At 51.0% G+C, this 21,576-nt stretch overlaps 1 protein-coding gene across 1 annotated transcript in view; it reads left to right on the forward strand.

Moving 5' to 3' along the window:
* Window positions 1–12,556: 12,556 nt before the first annotated feature.
* Window positions 12,557–21,576, forward strand: part of TBX15 (T-box transcription factor 15) — a 107,285-nt gene continuing 98,265 nt past the window's right edge. Inside the window, exon 1 of the mRNA XM_032249589.1 lies at window positions 12,557–12,782. Coding sequence (XP_032105480.1) covers window positions 12,578–12,782 — 205 coding nt within the window. The 5' untranslated portion in view covers window positions 12,557–12,577. The remainder of the gene's footprint in view (window positions 12,783–21,576) is intronic.

Here is a 21,576-nt window from a genome sequence, read left to right on the forward strand (position 1 = left end):
TAAGAACCCCGCTAACCTCTGCCTGGAAAACGTGGTGCTGATCTAGGTCTCCCAAATAATCTGAATATCCCCAGTCCTTCCGGTAGAACAGCTAGCCTGAGCGCAGGGACAATTGACCAGGAGGAGCCTTCAGCTATCCTTCTAGCTTTGAGCTAGAGTAGGGGAATGGCGACTTGGTGGCTTCTTCACGGTTTATTGGTGTATTTGGTGACGCTGCAGATCCGGATAAGCCCCCTTCATTCTCTTCCTCACCATGTACACCCCGCGCGCTGGGCAAGTCGGCGTCTCTAGAAGAGCCTCAGGGTTCTGAGTCCCTTGGGGGCGCGCAGAAATGGTCAAGGCAAGGTTTCTTCACAAGCTCTGAAGCTATTCCCTTCCCCGCTGCGCACCCTGCAAAATTTCTGGAGAAGAGCATTTAAAATACAATAGCCAAAATGCAGTGTTGAGAACACTTTGAAGTTGGGCAACCTCGACTGCGTCACTCTCCCCCTCTTTCGTCCCCATCTCTCCGCTCCTCCAGATGCACCAGAAAGTCGATCAAAGTGTCGACTTTGATCTTGCAAAGCAGCAATTTATATTTCTTTAATTTTTTTCCTGTAAAACGATGATTGGACCGGGGAGAAAATAATGCAATTCCGCGGGCACAGAGATGAAGAGCGGCTGTCTAGGCTATGCCGGGGCGAGGCGAGGGCAGCGTGCACATCTGTTTCCCCCGGGTTTGCAGTTTGCATTGCCTTCCTCTTCGCCAGGTTTCTAAACCGCCCCGCCCCCGCCCCCCACCAACTTTGGTTGTTTTTTGTTCTCTCTCTCTCTCTCTCTACCCCACAATCCTCCCTCTTCCCTCTCTCTCTGTCTCCTCTCTCTGTCCCCCTCCACCTGGGAACCAGTTTTACCCCAGGCAGGAAGGTGGGCTTTATTTGTCTTTGACCAGGAGTTGCTGGGCTTACTGTGGGGGCTTGGGGAGTGCAGGAGGGAAAGTCAAGGCTGAGGCTCCAGTTTGGGGAAGTGAATTGAAGAGACGGGAGAGGAGCTCAGAGAGAAGACCATCTGCTGCCTTGGAGAGGAAAACTCAAAAGCCCTGCACCCTCTTCCGTAATAGTGGAGGGGTGGGGGCCGCCTCAGACTCAGTGAGTGGAGGGCCAATATTAGCTAGTTCTCCCGCGTCTTTCCTGCCACTCAGAGCACAGAGATTTACTGGAATAAGTCTGATGTGCAACCTTTCTCAGCACTTTGCCTAATAACCTCAAATTGGATTAAGATTTGGGAAAATATTAACTACTTAAAGCGCCAAACCCATCTCGGCTTCCCACTAATTTCTCCTACCCTCGCGCTAAGCCCAAGATCCCTCCCTTCTGTGCCTGGGTCAACCTGGCCAAACTCCCACTGCTCTGGGCCCTGCTGGGTCTTCCACTTCCTGGGGCCTCAGCCTCTTGGCCTTTTCTCCTGATAACTAGTGCTTTCTGGCCTCCCAGGGTACTCTGTCTCCAACACGTCAGTGTTGGAGAAAGGAGTTCAGGAGACCCACCCCTACCTGGCCTTCAGTCTGCTGGCTGGTTCCTCCAGCCACACCCCTCCCCTCATCCCCAACTCTCCCTCTTCCTAGTCTCCTCAGGAGGCTGCTTTGTGCTAGGAACTCTTTGCCCAGTCCTTCAAATCCCAGGCAGTGGGCCATCCTGGCTCTGCTATACATGATGTGATGGACTTGCTCAGAAGACAGGTTCTAGAACCCCTAGTCCCCTGCCAGTACCTCAAATCCTGACAGTGCCCAGCTGCTTGGGGAAAACGGGCCAAGGTGGGGGGCACTGATATATGCCCCAGACAGAGGTGTGGCCAGGGTCTCAGTAACCCAGAGGCAGTGCTAACCACTTTCCTTCTATTTTTCTTTCCCTTTTTTCCTTTCTCCATTCCTTTTCTTTTTTCCATTCCTCTCCTTCTTTTTTTCTTAAATTCCATCTTCTTCCATTCCCTGTCATGTTCGCCTAGGTTTCATTAGCCTTTCTCCATTCCGTAGGGCTGCAATCCACATTCCTCAGGCCCACAGAGGCTGCTAGGATACTTGTCCACCGGCATCTCCAGCCCTAGAGAGAGCCCGTGGGGGATGCTGTGGGGAAACTGGCAGCAAAACAGGAGCAGCTGGTGTCAGAGCCCTCAGGAGCCTCCCAGAGCCCAAGGCCCAGGTGAGGTCTCGGTGACTCCACTTTGCACATACCTTTCCTTTGAGCATCTAAGGTTTCCACTTACTCACCTTCCCCACAGTCTTCCCCAGGAGATAGGTACCAGCTGGGCTTCCCGTCATAGGTTTAAAAAATTCAGGAAAAATAGATGGAAAGAAGCCAAATGGGGGTCCCTGGATGATAGGAGAGGCTGCCCCAGTCAGCTGGCTGGGTGAAAAAATGCATCTGTAGCACTGAGGAAGCTCCCCCAGCGGGCTGAGTCATTAGGGAGGATAGGAGGGAGATCCAGGGGCGGCACAGGGCAGACGACTGGACATCCGCACCAAGGAAACCCAGACAACACCTTACCTCAGAGTTTTAATGCAGCGTTTGCACAGAGCAAGACGGCCAGTGAGACTGGATTTGCCATCAAGGGGAAAGAAAAAGTAGCCCAAGAGGCTGCCAACATTCCACTGAGAAACCCAAAATGGGGAAAAGGCAAGAGTAAAGAGGGGAGGTCGTCTTGCATTTCACCCTCTTCCCGTTCCCTTCTGGATCCCACAGGAAGCAGTGGTTGGGGCCTGGTCCAGGGTGTCCCAGGGATTAGCTTCTTCCCCCCAACCCCCAAAAGCTTCCTTTACTCCCAGCAGCCCAGGAGGCCCTCCAAGGCCAGCCTTTGCTGGGGGCAGGTGGGAGGGGTCTGGAGTAGGGTAGGGTGGGAAAGAGCTAGACCTGTGGCCTCTGCCAGGGGAGGAAGCTGCAGCCACCCAGGCGGCTGAAATAAGACCAAACTCACTCCCCTAAGCGGAACTCCTCTAAGCCCAGAGGTCTAGAGGGATTTTGCGGCATCACTGCCAAGGTGCATCTTTTGAGGGGTGGGGTGGGGATTTCGATGGGGTGGGGTCTGTCTCTCTCTCATCCAGCTGTGCTTCCCAAGGCTGGTCTGTGGCTTGACAGGAGCCATTCAAATTAAGCCAAATCTTTTTTTTCCCAGGCTGAGGTTTTCCTTCTGAACTCTGGGGTGCTGCACCTTTCCATTTGTCTCCAAGGACCTGTGAGGTTTCCCTGTCTTTTTTCTCTCGAGAGGAATCTGATTTACAAGTCCTCAGCTACTCTGATAAATAATTGACACCAATAAGTCTCCGAACCTTAAGACCATTTCTTATTTGCATTTCAAGTGGATCTGAGGTGTAGGGATGACAATTAAAAAAAACGGAAGACCCCTGAGTTGAGCCCTGTGAGTGTGTGTGTGTGTGTGTGTGTGTGTGTGAGTTTGGGGGTGGGCGAGGGGAAACTCAGTTTGGAAACATTTGAGGGCCCACCATAGGCAGCTGTGTCCCACTAGAGGCCATCACAGAGTGATGGAGATAGCTCCCATGCTGTATTGACACACTTTGTCCTCAGGGAGCTCCCAATTGGCAGGCGGAGATGGTCTGCTTGGCACTGGCTACAGACCACCACTGCAAGGGCAAATTCTACTTAAGATGTAATTGCTGTTACCAGCCTACAAGTGGTGGGGGATCCTCAGCCAAGAGAATACTGGTGGGTGGGGTTAAAGGTCCGGAAACCTTCAGAGAACAGGTGGCTTTGGGGTTGAGTCAATAAAGGGTAAAAGCAGTGCAAAGGCGGATGCTTTTGAGCCCAAGCTGACTGGAGGCCGAGAGAGAAGGCTGGCCAAGGGCTGGTCTGAGGTGAGCAGCGGGGACCCGCTGAGCAGAATAAGAGCTTAGCAGCATGATCCCAGTTGACTGCCCCTAGTTCTAGGCAACTGCCTCCAGGGTCTCTTCCTAGAAGCAACTGCTGTGGCTTCTGCAGTGATAGTGTTCTGTTGGGCACCTGGCTGGGCCATGCTTTGAGTACTGTCAGAGTGCGGGACACTGCCCCATCATCCCCTTGCTGGAAAGGATGCTTTGAAGTCCTCTCACGTGTATTTTAGATTTTTTGGGCAGGCATGGTTTTTTGGTCGTTGTAAGACAGTTCCATCAGGGCTCCATCTTTCCCTGCTAAGTTACTTGAGTCAGTTGCAACCAGAGAGAGCCCAGGTGTGCACAGCGAAGAGCTGAGGGTAGAGGTGCTGAGAATTCCAGCCCTAGAATTCTTTTTAGAATTTTACCTGCATTACAAGCTGTGAAATCTTTGCCAAGCCGCCTCACTCCTTCGCACCTCAGTTTTCTCATGTGTAAAATGGAGCTGGTAATCCTAGTTCTTGGCTTGTAGTGCTCGGAGCGGGTGACACAGCTCCAGGTAGAGCACTTAGGACGGGGTCAGGCACGGAGTAAAAAGCCCAGTAAATATTAATGTTTCTTAATTGGTGCAGACCAGAAGGAGAGGAGATACAGAATGAAACCTGGTGACAAGAGAAGGCTGTGGAAATAAACACTTATTTTGTTTCTCTCTGCCTCTGGATAGCAAACACTTTCTGATGCTTTGTGAGCTGGCTCAGAAGTTCTCATTTCCTGTGGTAAAGGCAGCCAAGGATAGTCATATTTGTTGTTAGTGAAGCTTCCATCCACCATAGTGTCACTGGCCCTTGCCTCCCCGCAAGAGTCCTCAAGCCTCGAAGGCCTCTAATGCCACAGATATAATTGATAATTAGGAGAAGATGGATTCATGAATGGTTACATTTTGGAAATTCCTTCATTCTCCTAGATTTGTAGGCTATCTTAGGAAGCCCTTGGAAAGTATGTGAATTAAGTATTTTTCTTGGTTACAGATGGACAACTTTCCTCTCCGCTGGCTTCCCAAGGGACTTAGCAGTGGGCCAGAATACAATGGCTCTTGTGGCTGTTTCAATGGGACCAGCAGTGGGACTATTTTGCCCCAACTCTTCCCCAGCAGCAGCTCAATGGACTCTGGCAATGGCTGCCTCTCAGCAGACACCCACGTATGTGTCTCTGGTCTGAAAGTATGGTCAGGTTATAAAACAACATTTTAAAATTATATATATCAATCTATATCTACTAATTTCCTTCAGCCATTTGGAGGACTCATTTGGGGGCAACTATGTGCCTGATCTTGGTAATCTCCTTATTCTGGCTAGTTTCAGTGTCATCAGGGATGCTACACGTACCACTCAGGAGGTCTGGACTCCTTCCCATTCCCTTTGATTTGGTTTCAGATAGAAGAGGTAGCCCATGAGTTATGGGCCAAAGTCATGGAAAAGCCTCCCAAGAGCTAGCTCACACTCTGCCAGCTCCTCCAACTCCAGCTAAGGCTGTGGGCAGAGGGAAGATCAATTCTAGCTGCCCCAGCTACCCTGACCTCACAGGATCAAATGCCCGAACCCCACCTGGGAGCTGCCCAGTTGTTCCGATGTGGAGAGTAGTTTTCCACTCTCCTTGAATAATGGAGAATAGTCAGTGAATAACCATCCCACTCTCCCTGAATGGCCATTTCCACTGGTGGAAGGGGGAGGGGAGATTGAGTGTAAGGAGTTTGTAAAAATCCACATATGGATCTTTCTGGGTGATGGCTCAGGGCTGGGTAAGCTCTTGAATTTCCACCTTGGGCATTTTGCTCATAGGTGGCCATTAATTAGCCACAAATGCAATTCAACCACTTCTGGAAAAAATATATTCATCATTAAATCAAATACCTAATGCCTCAATTCAGCTGCCTTGAGCTGCTGGTCCTTGTGCCCCAGCAGATTTCAGGGCTAGAGACCCCTCTCCTCTGCCTCTTTTCTGCAAGCCTCCGCCTCCTCACCGCCACCTGGCAGAAACCTGAGGTACCCTCTTTATGTCCCAGGGTTGCTACAGAGTTAGCCTGCAAGGCCTGGTGCCTCCTCTCGTGTAAGCTTTAGATAATTCTTCCTCTCAGTGGAAAAACTAAAGGGAGAACCCTGCTTAGCGAAGCACCTGCAAACCCAGCATGAAGTGAGAGATGGAGTCACATTTAGGGGGTAAAACTGCGGTTCCTGACCAGAAAGAACATGAAAGAATTCTGTGTAGAACTCATCCAGCTCCCGAGTTTTGTTTTTTTGGCCTCAGGCCTGCTGACTAAAGGGCAAAGGGGCTGCACGTGATTCAAAAGAAAGCAAGACAAACCCCTGCTTCTCCCACCTGGCCCCAGCATTTCTCACTGTCCTGTCTGTCGGTCCCTACCGAGGATTTTGGGGCTTTGGAAAAAGTCCTAGTCTCCCCCAAGAACTGGGTGGCTCTCCCGAGAAGTGAGGGCTGGAAGCTGGGTACGCCTCATGTTTCATTTCTTTTGTTTCTTACGAGACCTTGACCATGCAGGTAACCTCTTGCAGATAAAAGAGAGGAGGTACAGGACTGCCACGTGAATTAAGCTTCAAGAAGTCAGGGAGATCCCGGGAGTCATGGATTGGGGGCAAGAGATGCAGCAGGAAGGATGCGTGTTGATTTCTGCAGACCTTGGAGGCAACAGAGTGGGGCCAGGATGTTTCCCCACGTGCCTGTGTGTGACACCGTGTACCCGCATATGTGTTGTTTCCACATTGCTGTTTAATCCTAGACAGGTCCGTGCATACAACAACGCGTGTGGTGTAGGAGGTGTACGCATGCCTGTGAGTGCCACCGGATAGACATATGTCTTTGTGTAGCTGCACATGATACGTGCATGACGCTTGTACTTAGCTTTCTATAAAAGGATATGGTAGTTGTTGATGTACCCATATCTTTTTCGAGGTGCACGTTGGGGCCTCCAAACTCGCTGACTTTGGATTGGGTTCTACGGGGCTGCCAAGCAATCCCGAGCTCCTGAGAGTGCAGAATGTTACCTCCCAGCCCTGCGGAGGCAAGGCCAAGGTGAGGGCCTGGAGGGCTTCCCAGGGAGCCCCTTCACGTCGCCCCGAGGCCTACCTTTCCGCCTTGGTAACCTGAGGCAGGCTCCTCCCTCACGCTCCCTCAGGCTCCTTGGGCTCAGCTCAGGCTCGAAGGTGGGCATCCTGCATCCTGCATCCTGCGAAGGCTTGCGGGGCCTGAGCTGGAGCCTTGCGTGGCGGGCGCGCACTGCAGACGAAGGTCGGGCTGCGGCGTTGCGCGAAACGCCGTGGGGAAAAAGAAGCTGGGCCTGGGGGAACAGGACTTCCTCACTTCTTGGGCGCGGCCCCTCCGACCTGGACACACAAAGCTCCCTTTGTGGAGGGGCCCTGCTCCCGAGCAGACCGAAGTCAGCAAACAATAGGGCAATTTTGCGGCCCGCCGGGCCGGGCTCTGCCGGCCACACCGCGGCGGCCGAAGGCGAGGAAACCGGGTGGCGCTTTTTTATAGTCACAAATATAAAATTGGGGCTTCCCCCCTTTTCGCTTGCCTCTTGCCCCAGTGCCGATAGAAAGCAGATAAATTTATGAAGGGCAAGCTAAGAGAATAATTACAGGGTGAAGGCCGTTAAATTTTATTTCCAGTCCCAAAGGCAAAACCTGCGATTTTATTGCAAACATCTGGAAGGACCAAGGGATGGGCACGCTGCTGGTTTAAAATAAAAATAAAAGATTTTATTTCGTGAAAACAAAAAAACATCATTACAGACCTTTCACCCCCACGTACTTTTATTTTTTAAAAAAGTGTGAGGGGGTGGTTGCTTAACGACTTATGCGTAGCTCTCTGCGACTTGAGCGAACCTGAGCCACCGGAGGTGCGGTCCGCAAGCGTGGGCCCACGCTGCCTCCGCAGAACTGGCGTTGGGCAGGCGTCCAGAAGTCCACTCCCTCTCGCCATCTCACCACGCCCCAGGGCTCCAGACCAGTTATGCCGCCCCATTTCATGTTTCCGGTTTTTTTGTTTGTTTTTGGGTTTTTTTTTTTGTTGTTGTTGTTCTTGTTGTTTTGCTTTGGGGCGCCAATTTGGGAAAAGATGTGAAAAACAGAATCGTTGGCCTCACATTCCCAGAAGATTCTATCACGACAAATAAAATCTCAGGTCTGTCCAGCCCCAGGGTTGATGACCTTTCCTGCTTTGCTTAGTTGTAAAGTTTTAGGAACGCCTTCACTCTGAGGATAGGGAAACTGAGGCATGGGGAAGGGAAGGCCACACAGTTTGGAGGTGAACCGGGTCTGGTCACTACGCTCCACCTCGTCTTGCAGTCTCGGTGGTTTCTTCCCACCCCATAGACGCCTCATAATGTTTTATACCTATCTTGATGGGCGAATTCATTGTAATTCCCTCACCCCCACAGGGTGTCCTGCCCACGTGTTTAGGGGCAGCCTAATATGTCCCGCTGGCCAACTATTTTTAACTTTGTTTTCAATTACTTACTCAAAACTCCAAAATCAAAGCCGGCTGGTGGTTCACCTTGGTATTGAGGCATTAGCAGCGGTGTTTAAGGTGCTATTCAGCCTGGGGTAATGGGAGGAAAAGACAGTATGTGGAGGATGAGGGCGCTCCATTTCTGGGAATGCCTATTTGTGTTTATGACTGTCATCTGATGCCGCATGACTCTACTCTTTCTTTGAAAAATCAAAATATCTTGACATGGTTAGTTTTAGGTGAACAGCTACTGTACTGCTTTTTTCTAGCTTCTCCCCTGCCAAGAATAGGCCTGGACCTCCACTGTCCCCCCAAGCCCCTGCAGGTAGCCTGTGACACCCCAGGGCTCCTCATACTTCCCAGGTACCTAATAACCTTTGCTTCCTTTTCAGGGACCTACAGGGAGTAAGTGGCGGCAGACATCTTGCTTGGTCTTTGTCAATCAGTTTCAGGCCTAAAACAGCCCTGAAATGTAATAATTTCAGGGTAGATCGCCTGCAGGATCCACTCAGGGCAAAAGTTAGAGCCTATAGCAGGGAAAGCTAGGTAGTGCCTAGGGAAAACTGGGGACCCCACCCTTACCCATAAAGAGATAAACGGGTAATGAGGAGAGATTTTAAAAGCCCACTGATGTAATCAGTAGAAGGAAAATTCGTATCACACTTTCAGATTCTTACATGTAATCTCCCAAACCCTCCCTCAACTGCACACGAGTGTACACCTAAGCACACATATTAAGCTATCCAGCTTCCTCTTTCTCCAGACCTTCCTCCCCATCAGCAGAGTCGCCCACCAAGGAGTGCATGCTTCTGGGAAAAAAGCTTAGATTAACTCCTACAGAGTCACAGGAGTTTTCACTGCTCCTCCCATTTACTTAGAGGAAACCCCTTATTTTCAAGACTGCTAAAAACCGGCCTGCTTTCATTTGGGTCCGATTGGTTTTAGTGGCCTAACCTACAATTCCAGGATATGTGTGTCTATGGAATGGGGGTGGGAGCAGCCTATGTGCAATGTGAAGGAGGGGTGTGGGAACTCTTCCGTCTGAGTCCTGACTCTGCTGAGTGCAGGCTTCGGGGTGGATGCAGATGTACGCTGTTGAAGGCATTGATCATTCCTCTATGTATGTCGCTCAGATGCTGTGTCTTTGGACACACAGGAACAATCGAGCCTCCAGACCTGCAGTTAGGTTCCTGGATAACAAAAGAGTCCTCCTTTTTTTTTTTTTTTTTTTTTTCTTGACAGGGTCTCACTCTGTCACCTAGGCTGGAGTGTAGCGGCGCGATCTCGGCTCATTGCAGCCTGGACCTCCCGGGTTCAGGTGATCCTCCCGTGTCAGCCTCCTGAGTAGCTGGGACTACAGGCCCGCAGCACCACACCTGGCTAATTTTTGTATTTTTTTATAGAGAGGCGGTTTCACCATGTTGCCCAGGCTAAGTCCTCCTTTTTGAGAAAAATTTCGTGGTCTCAGGAAGGGTGAGGACTATGGTATATTCTCTTCTTAGTCCAAACCAGGCTTGTGAACGGCTGTGAAACGCAAAAGGCCCCCGGAGAGAGATGGGAGATACCTGCGATGGGAAGGAGAAAAGGGCTGGGAAAGACTAAAGGCCGGCCCCACTGCTACCCCACCAAGCTTGGTAGGGGCAGGCTCCAGCCCGGGCGGAAAACGCCAGGCCAGGCGACATCAGAGTTGGGAGCCGAGAGAGAGGCCAGAGCCTCTGGGAAAGGAAACTGCACGTTCCTGGCTGCCTTGTCTCCAGCTTCTCTGCTGAAGCCTGGTGGTAGTGAATGTGCGTTCACTTTCAGCGACTATTCCTGGAAGGAACGCCAAATGGTGACCGAAGCGGGAGATCCTGAGCCTCTCCATCCGGGCTCCCGAAGTCCTCTGGCAGAGCGGCAGGAGACGGGGACCAGGGCCCTGCTTCCAGCTGCCCAGAGTTCTTGTTCGTGCTTCTTGGGGACCTCCAAGCCTGACACACAGGCTCTGGGAAGGTCAGGCTTGGTTGAATCACGCTCATCCCGTGTCTTTTCCGTTATCTTTCTGCATTGGCTGGGTTGCTAGCTTCCTGTCGTTCAGGTTGGATGCTAATTTGGGGCGGGGGTGAAGGTGGGGAGCAAAAGTAGCCTCTTGTCTAAAGAGGCCCAAGGTGTATTCACAACGCTGTGGTTGCCTTCAGCAGCAGAGCACTTCCAACTGTAATCATAAGGACTAGATTTCCCTGGGCCCCTCCGCAGTCCGGCAGAGAATTCGGCGTTTCAGAGGCCTGACAAGCCCTGTCTTCTAGCCGCAAGGTGGGAAGACCGATGAGAGCTAATTCTCCCGGGCCTCACGAAAACAAAAACAAAAACAAAAATCTAACACGCTGCGGGCCCCCTAATCTAAACTTTCAGGTTTGGACCCTGCTCAGGGCCTGGCTTTCCGCATGACAAGCCTGCTTGGCCTCTCAGCCTTTCGCCCGCCCCTGGGACCCGACTCTTTCCGGCTTCTTCGAAAAAGGATGGACCCGTCTCTACCAGAGCGCTCGGACTGGAAGATAGCGCTGTGTCTAGGCCGCTGTCCGCGAAATCCGAGACGTTTTTTCAGCTTGGCAAGGACCGACTTCGCAACCGGTTTGAGCTTTCTCTGAGCTCGGTGGTCTCCTGCCGTCCTCCACCAGTGGCGTAACTTGGGAAGGGATGTGGGAATTAAGAATGGCTAGGAGTGTTGGATTTTAAATTCCTTAGAAATTCATGTTGAATACAGTCCTTAGAGATTGAAAAAGGCGGGGGACGGCCGGGGGATATCACCTGGCTGGGAGAGCCAGGCTCTGGATGTAACTGGATTTACAGAGAATGTTGAAAAAGCTCGGTCTCTTCTGTTAGAGTTTCTAGCTGCTCTCGCCTGGCACTTCTCCATAGGTTCTCCGGACCAAGAGCCCGGAATAGGCGAAGGGCAGCCCAGCGTTCGGGTCGCAGGGAAAGTATTTATTTGCAGCGTGAGGGGCCCAGCTGGAATATGCCCGAGGGACTCTCACCAAACCCTGTGCTCATCCGCCCGCCTCTTGCTCTCAAGACGCCTGTGTCTCCTCCTCCACCAGGTAGAGCTGGAAGGAGGAAACAATCTTGGAATTTTCAGTTACAAGACCCTGGTTAGTAACTGGGCTTTTTTGTTTGTTTGTTTGTTTTCTTTTGCCTTAACCATATTTGCTTAGAAAAAGTTTAATAGGAACATTAAAAACCTGTATGGCGATATACAGGAGGAATCAGCAGATTCAAACGCACCTGGGGCCGAGGCGAGATGATCAGAATCGTTTTTCTGGAGTTTTGGACAGGTTAACATTTTGTCAGACCCCCTAATTCCGGATCTACATCTAAAATGCCTCTGAGCTTGCAGTGTCTATGAAACCCAGCAGATCTGGAAGAAAAACGTATGGATTTAGGATTTGCAGGGGTTTGTAAAGGCTCAGATTTGGCTTCGACTTTCAACTGTCCTACCTTCCTCTTGGAGTAACTCATGGGGGGACCGGGAAGCCAGGGGTTAAAGTCGGCCCAGGAGCGTCCAGGGGACGACAATCGCGCAGCCTTGGCTTGGGCCTCAGTCTCTCCTTTCCTCTCATTGGTTCGCGCTCTCGGAGTTTCTCCTGTTCCCTCCTTGCCATTGGTTGGGGGCTGGCTTTTTCCCCCCTCAGTCTTTTTCTTCCTCCCCCCCTCCCTCTCCCTCACCCCTCGGACAGGAGCACACCGCCTGCCCCCTGTTCCTCGGGAAGGGAGGAATTTAGCGGAAAAAAAAGTTTCCCAGAAGTTTGGATCAGAGGGAGGACGGGAAGGCAGAGAGGAAGAGAAAGAGGGAGGAGAGAAAGGGAGAGGGAGGGGGGAGAGAGAGAGGGAGAGAATAATAATAATAACAAAAACCAAGATGAAGTTCAGTGGACACAGCCTGTGAGCGCCTGCCCCGGTGGGTGGGAAGCAGGACTCAGGCACTCATGCAGCGAGCTGGCGGCGCTCGGGGCGCTAGTTCCTAGCAGCTGGGCCAGCGTAGGGGCGCAGGTCCGATCCGGCAGCGGAGGGCGGAGGAGGACGCAGGGGGAGTGTGCAGAGTACCCGCAAGCCGCCGCCTCAGCTTCGGCCGCCGCGCCGCCGCGTCTCCCGGGCCCGGCCCGGTGGGCGCTCCGAGCTTGAGGGCGCGCGGTGCTCCCTCGTTAGCGGGGGCGAGCGGAGGCCGGGGTGTGGGCGGCTAAAATGAGTGAAAGGAGAAGATCTGCAGTCGCCCTGAGCTCGAGAGCACATGCTTTCTCCGTTGAAGCCTTGATCGGCTCAAATAAAAAGCGGAAACTGCGAGACTGGGAGGAGAAGGGGCTGGACCTGTCCATGGAGGCGCTGAGCCCCGCGGGCCCACTCGGAGACACGGAGGACGCGGCGGCACACGGCCTGGAGCCCCACCCGGGTGAGTTCGTCGGTTGAGACCGCGGGAGGCGGGCGGAGAGGGGACGCCGAAGGGCCAGTCGCCAGTCTTGGTGAGGAGCAAGGCCCTGCGGTTGACGCCCTGCCTTGCCCCAACATGGGTTTCTTTTTCTTCGCGCAAATGCACTGAGCCTTCCTAAATTCGCTGGAACCAATTTTTGGGGCTGGACTGAGCCTTGGATTTTTCGTCGCCAACCTTAAGCAAGGAGCCCTGTTGGCTCGCATTTTCTTTTCTTTTGCTAGCAGAGCGCAGCTTTCAGGGTGTCCGTGGGTGAAGGGCTGAGGGTCACTGGAGTTGGGAGGGGCGCAGGTAGAAGGCCACTGTGGGAGCCGAGATCTGGGACTCGCTTCTGAGATCTCGGGAGGACTGGCGCGGCATTCTCCAGTCCGCTACCTCAGTCTCAGGGAATGACCAGTTTGCTTCGTTTAGCCTTCAACCTCGTTCTTGCCCTTCTCTCACCAACTTTTCCATGGTGGGACATAATTGTATTTCCACTTCTTTGGCGTTTACGGAAACAAGAATGGAAACGATACTCTGCTCGCTGGGTCAGGGCCCACACCTCTGTGTATTTACGGTGTGGGTACGATTGATTTGTGTCTCAGATCTACACGTAACACATGTATATTATGTGCACAGAACATGTAAAAAGTAGGGCGGATGTCATGTCTGTATTTTAACAGAACCCTAGGAGGGGAGACGCCGACTTTAAGGTTTTGTATTAAGTGCCAAGATTTCAACTGTGCAAAAACAGCCCGGGGGAACAGCTGTTGTCAGAAGAATCTTGACTGTGCGCGCGCACACACACACAACGCTCGAGACTTGGTTTAGCGGTTTCAGAAGCTTTCCAGCCCGGACTTCTAAAACCACGCTGGAAGGTGCTCCTGCTGAACAGCCAGAACTGGGGAGTGGACCCCGTTCCGCACCCTGCCAAGCCCGGGGAGGGGGCAGCGGCCTGCACTGGGGTAGAGACGGCCTCGGGCTCAGGAGCTTGGGGATCCCGGCCGAAAAGCTGTCCAACTCAAAGGAGGGACAGCTGTCGCTTACTTTCTCTTTAGGCAGTGACAGTTCAATTTCCATGCTCCCGAGGCTAATAATAATGCGATTAGCGGGTGACCTGCAGAGACAAGGTTTTATGAATTCTCCGTGTTTTTGTGGCCCGTTACGGTATTTGAGTTTAGTGCTGGGGAATTATTTTTATTAGTCGATGAAAAGAAAATTAAAAGGAGATTTATTTCATCCATCCAAGCCTTTTCCTGTATTTGAATGCAAGTGCAGGTCCACGCGGACCCCTGCGTGGGCATTCCAGAAAGGGACGCTGGGCTAACGTGTGTTTCCCTTCCCTGGCCAGACCCTATTTCCTCACCCCATTTATCTATTGTCAAGATCTCGCGTGGGCCTTGATACAGTTAGAAATTCTTGCAGGGGTTATAACACCTTAAAACTTGAAAGGTTCTTTTATTTTGTCTTCCTCGTCGCGGAAAAAAAACAGAAGTTGTTTAGCTGCGCGTGGCAGACGTCCTGTCCCGGGGAAGTTTTCTCTTGGGAGGCCCCAGTTCTCACGGAGCCCGTCTGGGGCCCTATGTTCAAGAGGGGCAATACGCAGGGTCATAATTAGAGACTCAGATCAGAGTTTGCTATTTCTGCCGCTCTCCTCAGCCTGAGTTCCGTTCAGGAGGCGGAAGAGAGAAAAGTTAGGGAATGAGGCAAAAAGAGACCATCCCAGGGCGTCAACGTGGGGCACTAAGCTCTTGAATTCTGTTTACATGCTCCAGCGGGATGGGGGTGGGATGGACGATCTAACATAGAACTAACTTTATGTAACAGAGTTCGGTTGGTCATTTCTCATTACGTTATCATTTTTGTTTAAAAAGAGAAAGATGGGTATTTATATTAGAGAAAACGAAATATATTTGTAGGGCAAGGGTCTAGGAGCAAGAAGCCGAAAGCCCAGCACCGTCTGGCTTTCTGCGGAGCTGGGCTGCAGGCCATACCTGACCTTTTAGTGGGCCGGGGAAATCCCCGAGTTGGAGCTCCCGAAATGGCTAAGCCTTTCTTAACGATTTGGTAGTAGGATGAGAAAAGATCTTTTAGAAAAAAGAGAGCGCGGTGGCTGGAGACGCTGCGGACCAGGGAGCAGAAGAGGTGGAGCTGCGGGCAGCAGACACACGCGGTAGCGAAAGGCGCGACCAGGGCCTGGGGTTGTTTTTAGGCCTTTCTTTTCTGTAATGCAGCACCCTACGAACACACACAGGGACACATTTAAAGATGCATGTATGGAGGAGTAGCGCAGGCCATCCTCTTTTGCTCAGGGAAGCGTCTCTTCCGGGTGAGCCTCATTATTGTTTCAGCTCTCTTCTTAGGGCCCAGAAGCCGCTGCGTGGCTCTTCCACCGCCCCCACGCCGACAGCAAACAGGGAACAGGAAAACAGCGAAACATTGTTTTGGGGAAGAATGAAACACACACGCGCAGGCACAGGCGCATGCCTAGAGCACTCTCACCGTCTCTCCTAACACTGTGTTTTAGTCTCCTCTACCGGAGCCTCAGAATATCTCTAGACAACCCTAGGGTCCGATTTTAATGTTTGACTTTCATTCAAAGACGTGGCCTTTTGCTTTTTCACAGCCCGTTTTTCTTTCCGCGTCTGGACAGAGCTGGCTTTGGTTGGCGCCCGAGCACCCGCAGTCTGGGGCACCAACCTGCAGCAGCCGGGGATCAGTCCGGCCTGTGCGCTGTAGCCACTCACTCCACCGAGGACGCAGTATGTATTTCAAGTGTTTCAAAAATTCCACCGAGACTGGTGGCCCTGAAAATCCCCAAAACCCACCAGACTTTGGAGAAGGGTCTGTGAGTTACCCCCGCTGCCACACCTACGCCAGCATTCGCTGTCTTTTGGAGAAGCCGGTAGGAGTGCCTCTAGACCTGCCTCGGAGGAGCCTGGCTCTCGAGCCTGCTCGCCCCCGCCCTTTCCGAGAGCAACAGAGGAAATTTTTGAGCCAGGAACGGCTGGAACAGCTGCTCCGGCTGCGGCCTTGCAGGCAGATTTCAGGCGCTCGGCGGCGCCATTTGCGCTCGGACCTCAGCCCCGGCTTCTCCCGGAGTCCTCAGCTAGGGCTTGGGCCTTTCCCGCCAAAATCTTCTGCTGAGTGCGGCGAAGCCGGGTCTCCCGCGGAGCGAAATAATTCAAACCTTCTGTGGAGGGATTTCCTCCTCCGGAGACTTCAGGCCGGGCCTCGCAGCAGCTGCGCTCCAGAGGCCTGGGAAGGCGGTGGCGCGCGCGGGTGGGCACCTAGACAGGCACATCCAAGGGCACGCGGGCAGATCGACACTCCGCTTACACGTGCACACGTGGGAGGCTCTCGCATTCTCGCACGCACCCGTCAGCTCTGCTTCTAGTGAAATGAGACAGGAAAAGCGCGCGCAGAGACCGCGGCTGCCCCAGGGCACTTTCTTCCTTGGAGTTATCTAGATCAAGTGGTCATTTGAATTAATCTGCCAGTTTATGGTTTGTTGGCTGAAAATACAACTCCGAGATTTGAATTCTAACGTCACCTCTCTACCCGCTTCCAACCCCCAATAGGGAAACAGGGTGAACACGGAGGAAGTGACTCTTCACTGACATTTAAGTAACGGATAAAAAGTGATGAGTTCAAGCCAGCGAGAATGTGTTTGCGTGAGGCAAGCGCGAGCCAGGGCACAGGCCGGAGCTCGGACCACAGGGACAGGGTGTTCAGCAAAGGAGTAGAGTGAGATGCCCAAGGGCCTGCTGGAGTGGGGACAAGGAACCTTGGTTCGGCTCTGCTGTGCGCGCCCCTGCACTGGTGCTGGGCTGGAGGCGCCTGGCTCGGAAGAGTCAAGGTTGAGGCCTGGTGAACCTACGCAAGGCACTCGCCTGTCAGGTTAAAACGGTCTTCCGCGGAGGTCACCCCTTTGGTAAGTGACCTTGTGTGAAAGGAAGCAAGAGGGGAGATAAGGCCCGAGTTTGTCCTGGGCCAGCGAGGATTATTGTTCGCTGTGGGGATGAGCGCCAAGGGCCTTTTTTCGCGCACTGATCCGATGGTACTAAATTAGACGCCCTTTGGGTACGCAGGGCTGCGTTCCCTGGCAGTGGCGATGGTTATGAAGACATTCTATGTAAAGCTCCCGCCCGGCCTGGTGGCACAATAGAAACCGGTAAGCAAAGGAAAGTAACTGTAACCTGTTCCCACCCAAAGAAATGACCACGGCAAATGGGGAGTTCACAAAAAGGAGAAACGCAAATGCAGAGTTTGGACTGTGATGGGAAGGTAAAATGTGCTGTCGGTTGTACCTCCAAAGGTCCTTCCCCACCCTAGGCTCCCGCGCTTCAGAAGCCAGTAATGGTAGACCCAGGAGTAACAAGCTGATGTGTGGGTCCTCCCTTTGCTGCCACGAAGTGCTGTGCGACCCTTCACCCGCCTCTGGCGTCCACCTCTGCACCTCGGAGACCCGCTGGGGAAAGCACAAACCTCGTGGGTAGCGAAGGCTTTCCTAGGCAGCTCCGCGCACAGTCTACGGGCGATGCAATTCTGATTTCAGATCTTCTACACCCAACCCAAGATTATTTCTTACTGAGCACTATATTTGGGCTCTGAGCTTGCCACTTTGGGTTTCGTGATTTGTATAGGTGAAATTCCCAGAAGGAAAGTATCATGGGGCAACTTTTATGCGGGGAGGAAGGGAGAATTTAATTTCTTAAATAGGAGTTCAGACTGAAATGATGGTGACACAAATCCTCTGCCACTTTTCTGACACCTCCCATACCAATGACTTCAAATGGTATAAAAATCTTTTAAATATGAAAGAGAGTTTGTTTAAAATATCTTTTAATATAGACAGCACGTGAGGAGTGAGTGAAGAATGGCATGCAATGCCTAAACTGGGGACCAAAACTAAAAATACTATGTATTGTGGTTTGCGTTCCCCATTTACCTGAAAACATGGAAACGAGTCCCTCCTCATTAACCCTCATGTTAGTCCACAAGGAGAAAGGGATAAATACATTTTGGCTTACAAGGCCTAAACATTGTGTTCATCCAATCCTCTCTTGGGCTGCCAATGCTATTATTGAGTGAAATATTTCAGGTCCATCGCAATCGTTCTACTGCCAAAAAAATTATAAGATGAGAAGACCGCTTTGAGACCCTGATTATGGACTCTGGTAGAAATTTATTTCTCACACCCGGGAGAAAAATAATGACTTCTTAAATCTGTAAATTCCTTCTCAGAGTGGCTATAATTTTTTGTTTGTTTGTTAGTTTTTTAAAGCAAGGCAGAGCTGTGCAAATTCCACAGGAATAGAGGGCAGATTGGCATGTTATGTGCCGTTCTCCTTTCTGGAAACAGAACCCCATTCTATTATTATTCTGGGAGTGTAGCTGGTGATTGCTTTCTTACTCTCCAAAGATAAAGTAGTTCAACAGGAGAAAATATTTAAATGATTTTCCCATCTGAGCTTTATGTTTTGACCTTTTGAGATACTTTTCACAAAAGGGAAAACTAAGGAACTGGTGGAATGTGGAATCTCCTTTCCTTACTCTTTCTCATCCATGCGGTTTATTTTTGCTTTGCTTTTCCTGGTTTCTAGTAAGCCTGGAATTTTATATGTGCATGACTGAGATACTCAGGGGTCTGCACTGGGAACAGCAATTAGCAAATTTATAAATTTGGGTCCCGTTTACACTTCTTTGGGGAAGGATAATCATTAGTTAATTTAAGTGAGTTCCTTGCTCTTAGTTTAGGGGTGGAAAATGTGATTTGGTAGGGAGGACCCGCTGTGAAATGGGAAAAGGGGAATTCAAGCAACTAGTGAGGACCAATCAACATTTATTCAATGCCATTAATGGCTTCACTTTTAGGCACGATATCTTGCTGACTGCAAAACTGGTGATGAGCTTTTGATACCAGAGTGAAAACAGGCCTTGCAAATGACTACTTTTCATTTTATACTTTTAATATTAGCTGGCGTTTTATATATTCTATAGATAGCTGTATAAAATGTGTGTTCGCAAATGTATGTGCTTATACACAAACTTATGTGTGTGAACACCATATATAACACCAGAACACTATATCTACATCAAAATATCAGTTCTGAATGGATGTAGACAAAATTTCGGACAAAAAAGTGCCTGTGTGTGTGTGTGTGTGTGTGTGTGTGTGTGTGTGTGTTTTGCCAGCTTAACAAATTGGGAATGTATAAAATTTGAGGGGCCAAAAGCTTTGTCACCCCTAGGTATAATGTGACGATTCTAGAGCATCCCAGATTTGCAACTTTCAGGTAATGAGCATTTTTACTTAACTTGTAAATAAACTTATGACTGTGACCAAAGTCAGAAGTACCAGTCAAGGCTAAGCACAGTGGCTTACGCCTATAATCCCAGCACTTTGGGAGGCCGAGGCGGGTGGATCATGAGGTCAGGAGTTCAAGACCAGCCTGGCCAAGATAGTGAAAGCCAGTCTCTACTAAAAATACAAAAACTAGCCGGGGTGGTGGAGGGCACCTTTAATCCCAGCTACTCGGGAGGCTGAGGCAGGAGAATCGCTTGAACTCGGGATACGGAGGAGATTGCAGTGAGCAGAGATTGCACCACTGCACTCCAGCCTGGGCGACAGAGCAAGACTCTGTCTCAAACAACAACAAAAAGAAGTACCGGTCAAAATACTAGAAATTGAGACTGTACTGATGCCATTTAAAAGAACAGGGAAAGTGGAAATTTTTCGAACTAAATTTGGCATTTCATCTTGTAATAATGCTATCTTCATTTTCGATGGGCAGAATGGTGCTTTTAATTCTAAAAAGTGGTTTCGTGTTCTTCCACGTAGAAGGTAAACGGAATAACTAAGAGAAATCTGACTAACAAAAATGGCTTATGGAAATAACCAGAGAAACATTGTGATTTGGGGAAACTAAGAAGATAAGAAACGCATGTAAAAACTTTCTCTTATTTGCCTTCTTTTATTTTCTACAATATGGTTGGGAAGGCTCAAATGAGCTGACAGTTTCCAACATGCTGCCATATGCCTTAGAGGATTAAAAAACAAAAGCACAAACCACCCACTACAGAAGACGAGTAGAGTTCCCTTGGAAGGGGAACATGAGAGAGGACCTTATTATAGACCCAGCCCGGAGCCTTGGAGTTTTAGCTCCTAGTTCTCAACTGGATGAACCGATTTTCCTAACCCCTCGCCGCTTTCTCCTTTAGTGTCTCACAGTCGGGAGCGCGTAGTTTAGGCCGCAGTTCGGGGTCCGGGAAGCCGTTAACCCACTTACTTGCCACTTACTTCCCCTCCCCCAGCTTCTTCCACGCACCATGAAAACGTCCAGTTCTTCCCCGTCTCCAAGAATGTCAGATTCCGTTTCGCCGCGGAAAGGCCTGGGGTTGCATCTCTTCCCGTGCACCCATCTCTGGGAAAACAGAGCAGCTCGGTGCCCTTCACGAGTCAGCACTGGGCCGTGGCCGCCTCTGCCAGCCCTCGGCCCCTCCGCCCGGCCTCGGCGGCAGCGCCGGGCGGGAGCGGCGGCGGGGTCGGGCACTGCCCGGCTGCGCGGCTTCGGGGCGCGGCCGGGGTTCCTGTTCTCGCGCCCCGGGGCTCCGCGCTGGCTCCGCAGCCTCGCCGCGTGCGCCCGGAGTTATGGCGGGGCCTTGGAAACCCGGGACCCGGGACCCTCAGGGATGGCCACTGCTGTCAGCTCTCAATAGGTCCTGGAGAAATGTGGGGACCCTGGGCTAACCCAGAACCCTCGGGGATGGCCACTGCTCTCAGCTCTCATTAGATCCTGGAGGAATGTGGGGACCTGGGCTAACCGGGGAGGCCCTGTTGAAAGACACCCCCGGCCCCAACAAAAAAATCAGGAACCCCTCCAACGGCAGACAGAAATGCAAATGGATCCCAAGGGTTTTACACCTCGCGCCCTGAGGGGACTTGGAGCTTTTGCTTTCATCAGGCAGAACAAATTTCCGAGGAATCAAACTGACTTCAAACATTAGCAATTAGAAACCAAGAATCCGCTGGCTTGAAGAACTTTTAATCCCTAACCATTTCCAAATGGGTAATTCTAGGGTCAGTAAATATCGTAGCTAGTCTGCTAAAAAGCAAAGTCGTCCTGTGGGATCCAGACGTGGAGTACCCTTGGGTGCCTAAGAGGCAGGGATGCTCACGCCTAGAAAGCGGGCATTGCCCACCGCGTCAGAGAAAAGCAAATGATTGTCCTTCTCGCCGCTCTTGGGGATTAAAAATCGACGAACTAATTCTTTTATTAAAAAAAGAAAAAGAAACCAGATAACTGTACAAGCAGAGTGAGAGGTGACTACCAGTAGCTGAAATAACTGTTCTGTAAGAAGCCCACGGGAGTGGCTTCCCTTCTGGAGGGAAGTCCTGTCCCGATGCATCCTTGCTCCAGACCTTTAATCTCTCCAGGATACAGCGCTCAGAATTGTAAACCTAGGAGTTGGGTGCCTTGGGTGGTTTAGTGCTTCCAGTCTTGCTCCTGAAAAATAAATAAATGATTTTCACAGTGGGGAGGGGCAAACATTTGAGGCAACAAGTGGTTGTGAACACAGCAGTGCCTTCCCTGGGTTCAGAGAAGTTTTCTCAATTTAGAAGCTTAATTAATAATTTGATTTTTTGACATCAAAGGGTGGGGGCTATACCTAGGCCCTATTTAGAAAGAAGGATTTCATTAGAAAATTAAAGGTATAAACAAGCTTACAGAGGAATACTGAATTGCAAAATATATCAGAAACTTTTTACTTATTC

Source organism: Sapajus apella, unplaced genomic scaffold (genome assembly GCF_009761245.1).
Source record: "Sapajus apella isolate SASKATOON/1434 unplaced genomic scaffold, GSC_monkey_1.0 scaffold69, whole genome shotgun sequence".
In the NCBI taxonomy this organism is placed as follows: Eukaryota; Metazoa; Chordata; class Mammalia; order Primates; family Cebidae; genus Sapajus; species Sapajus apella.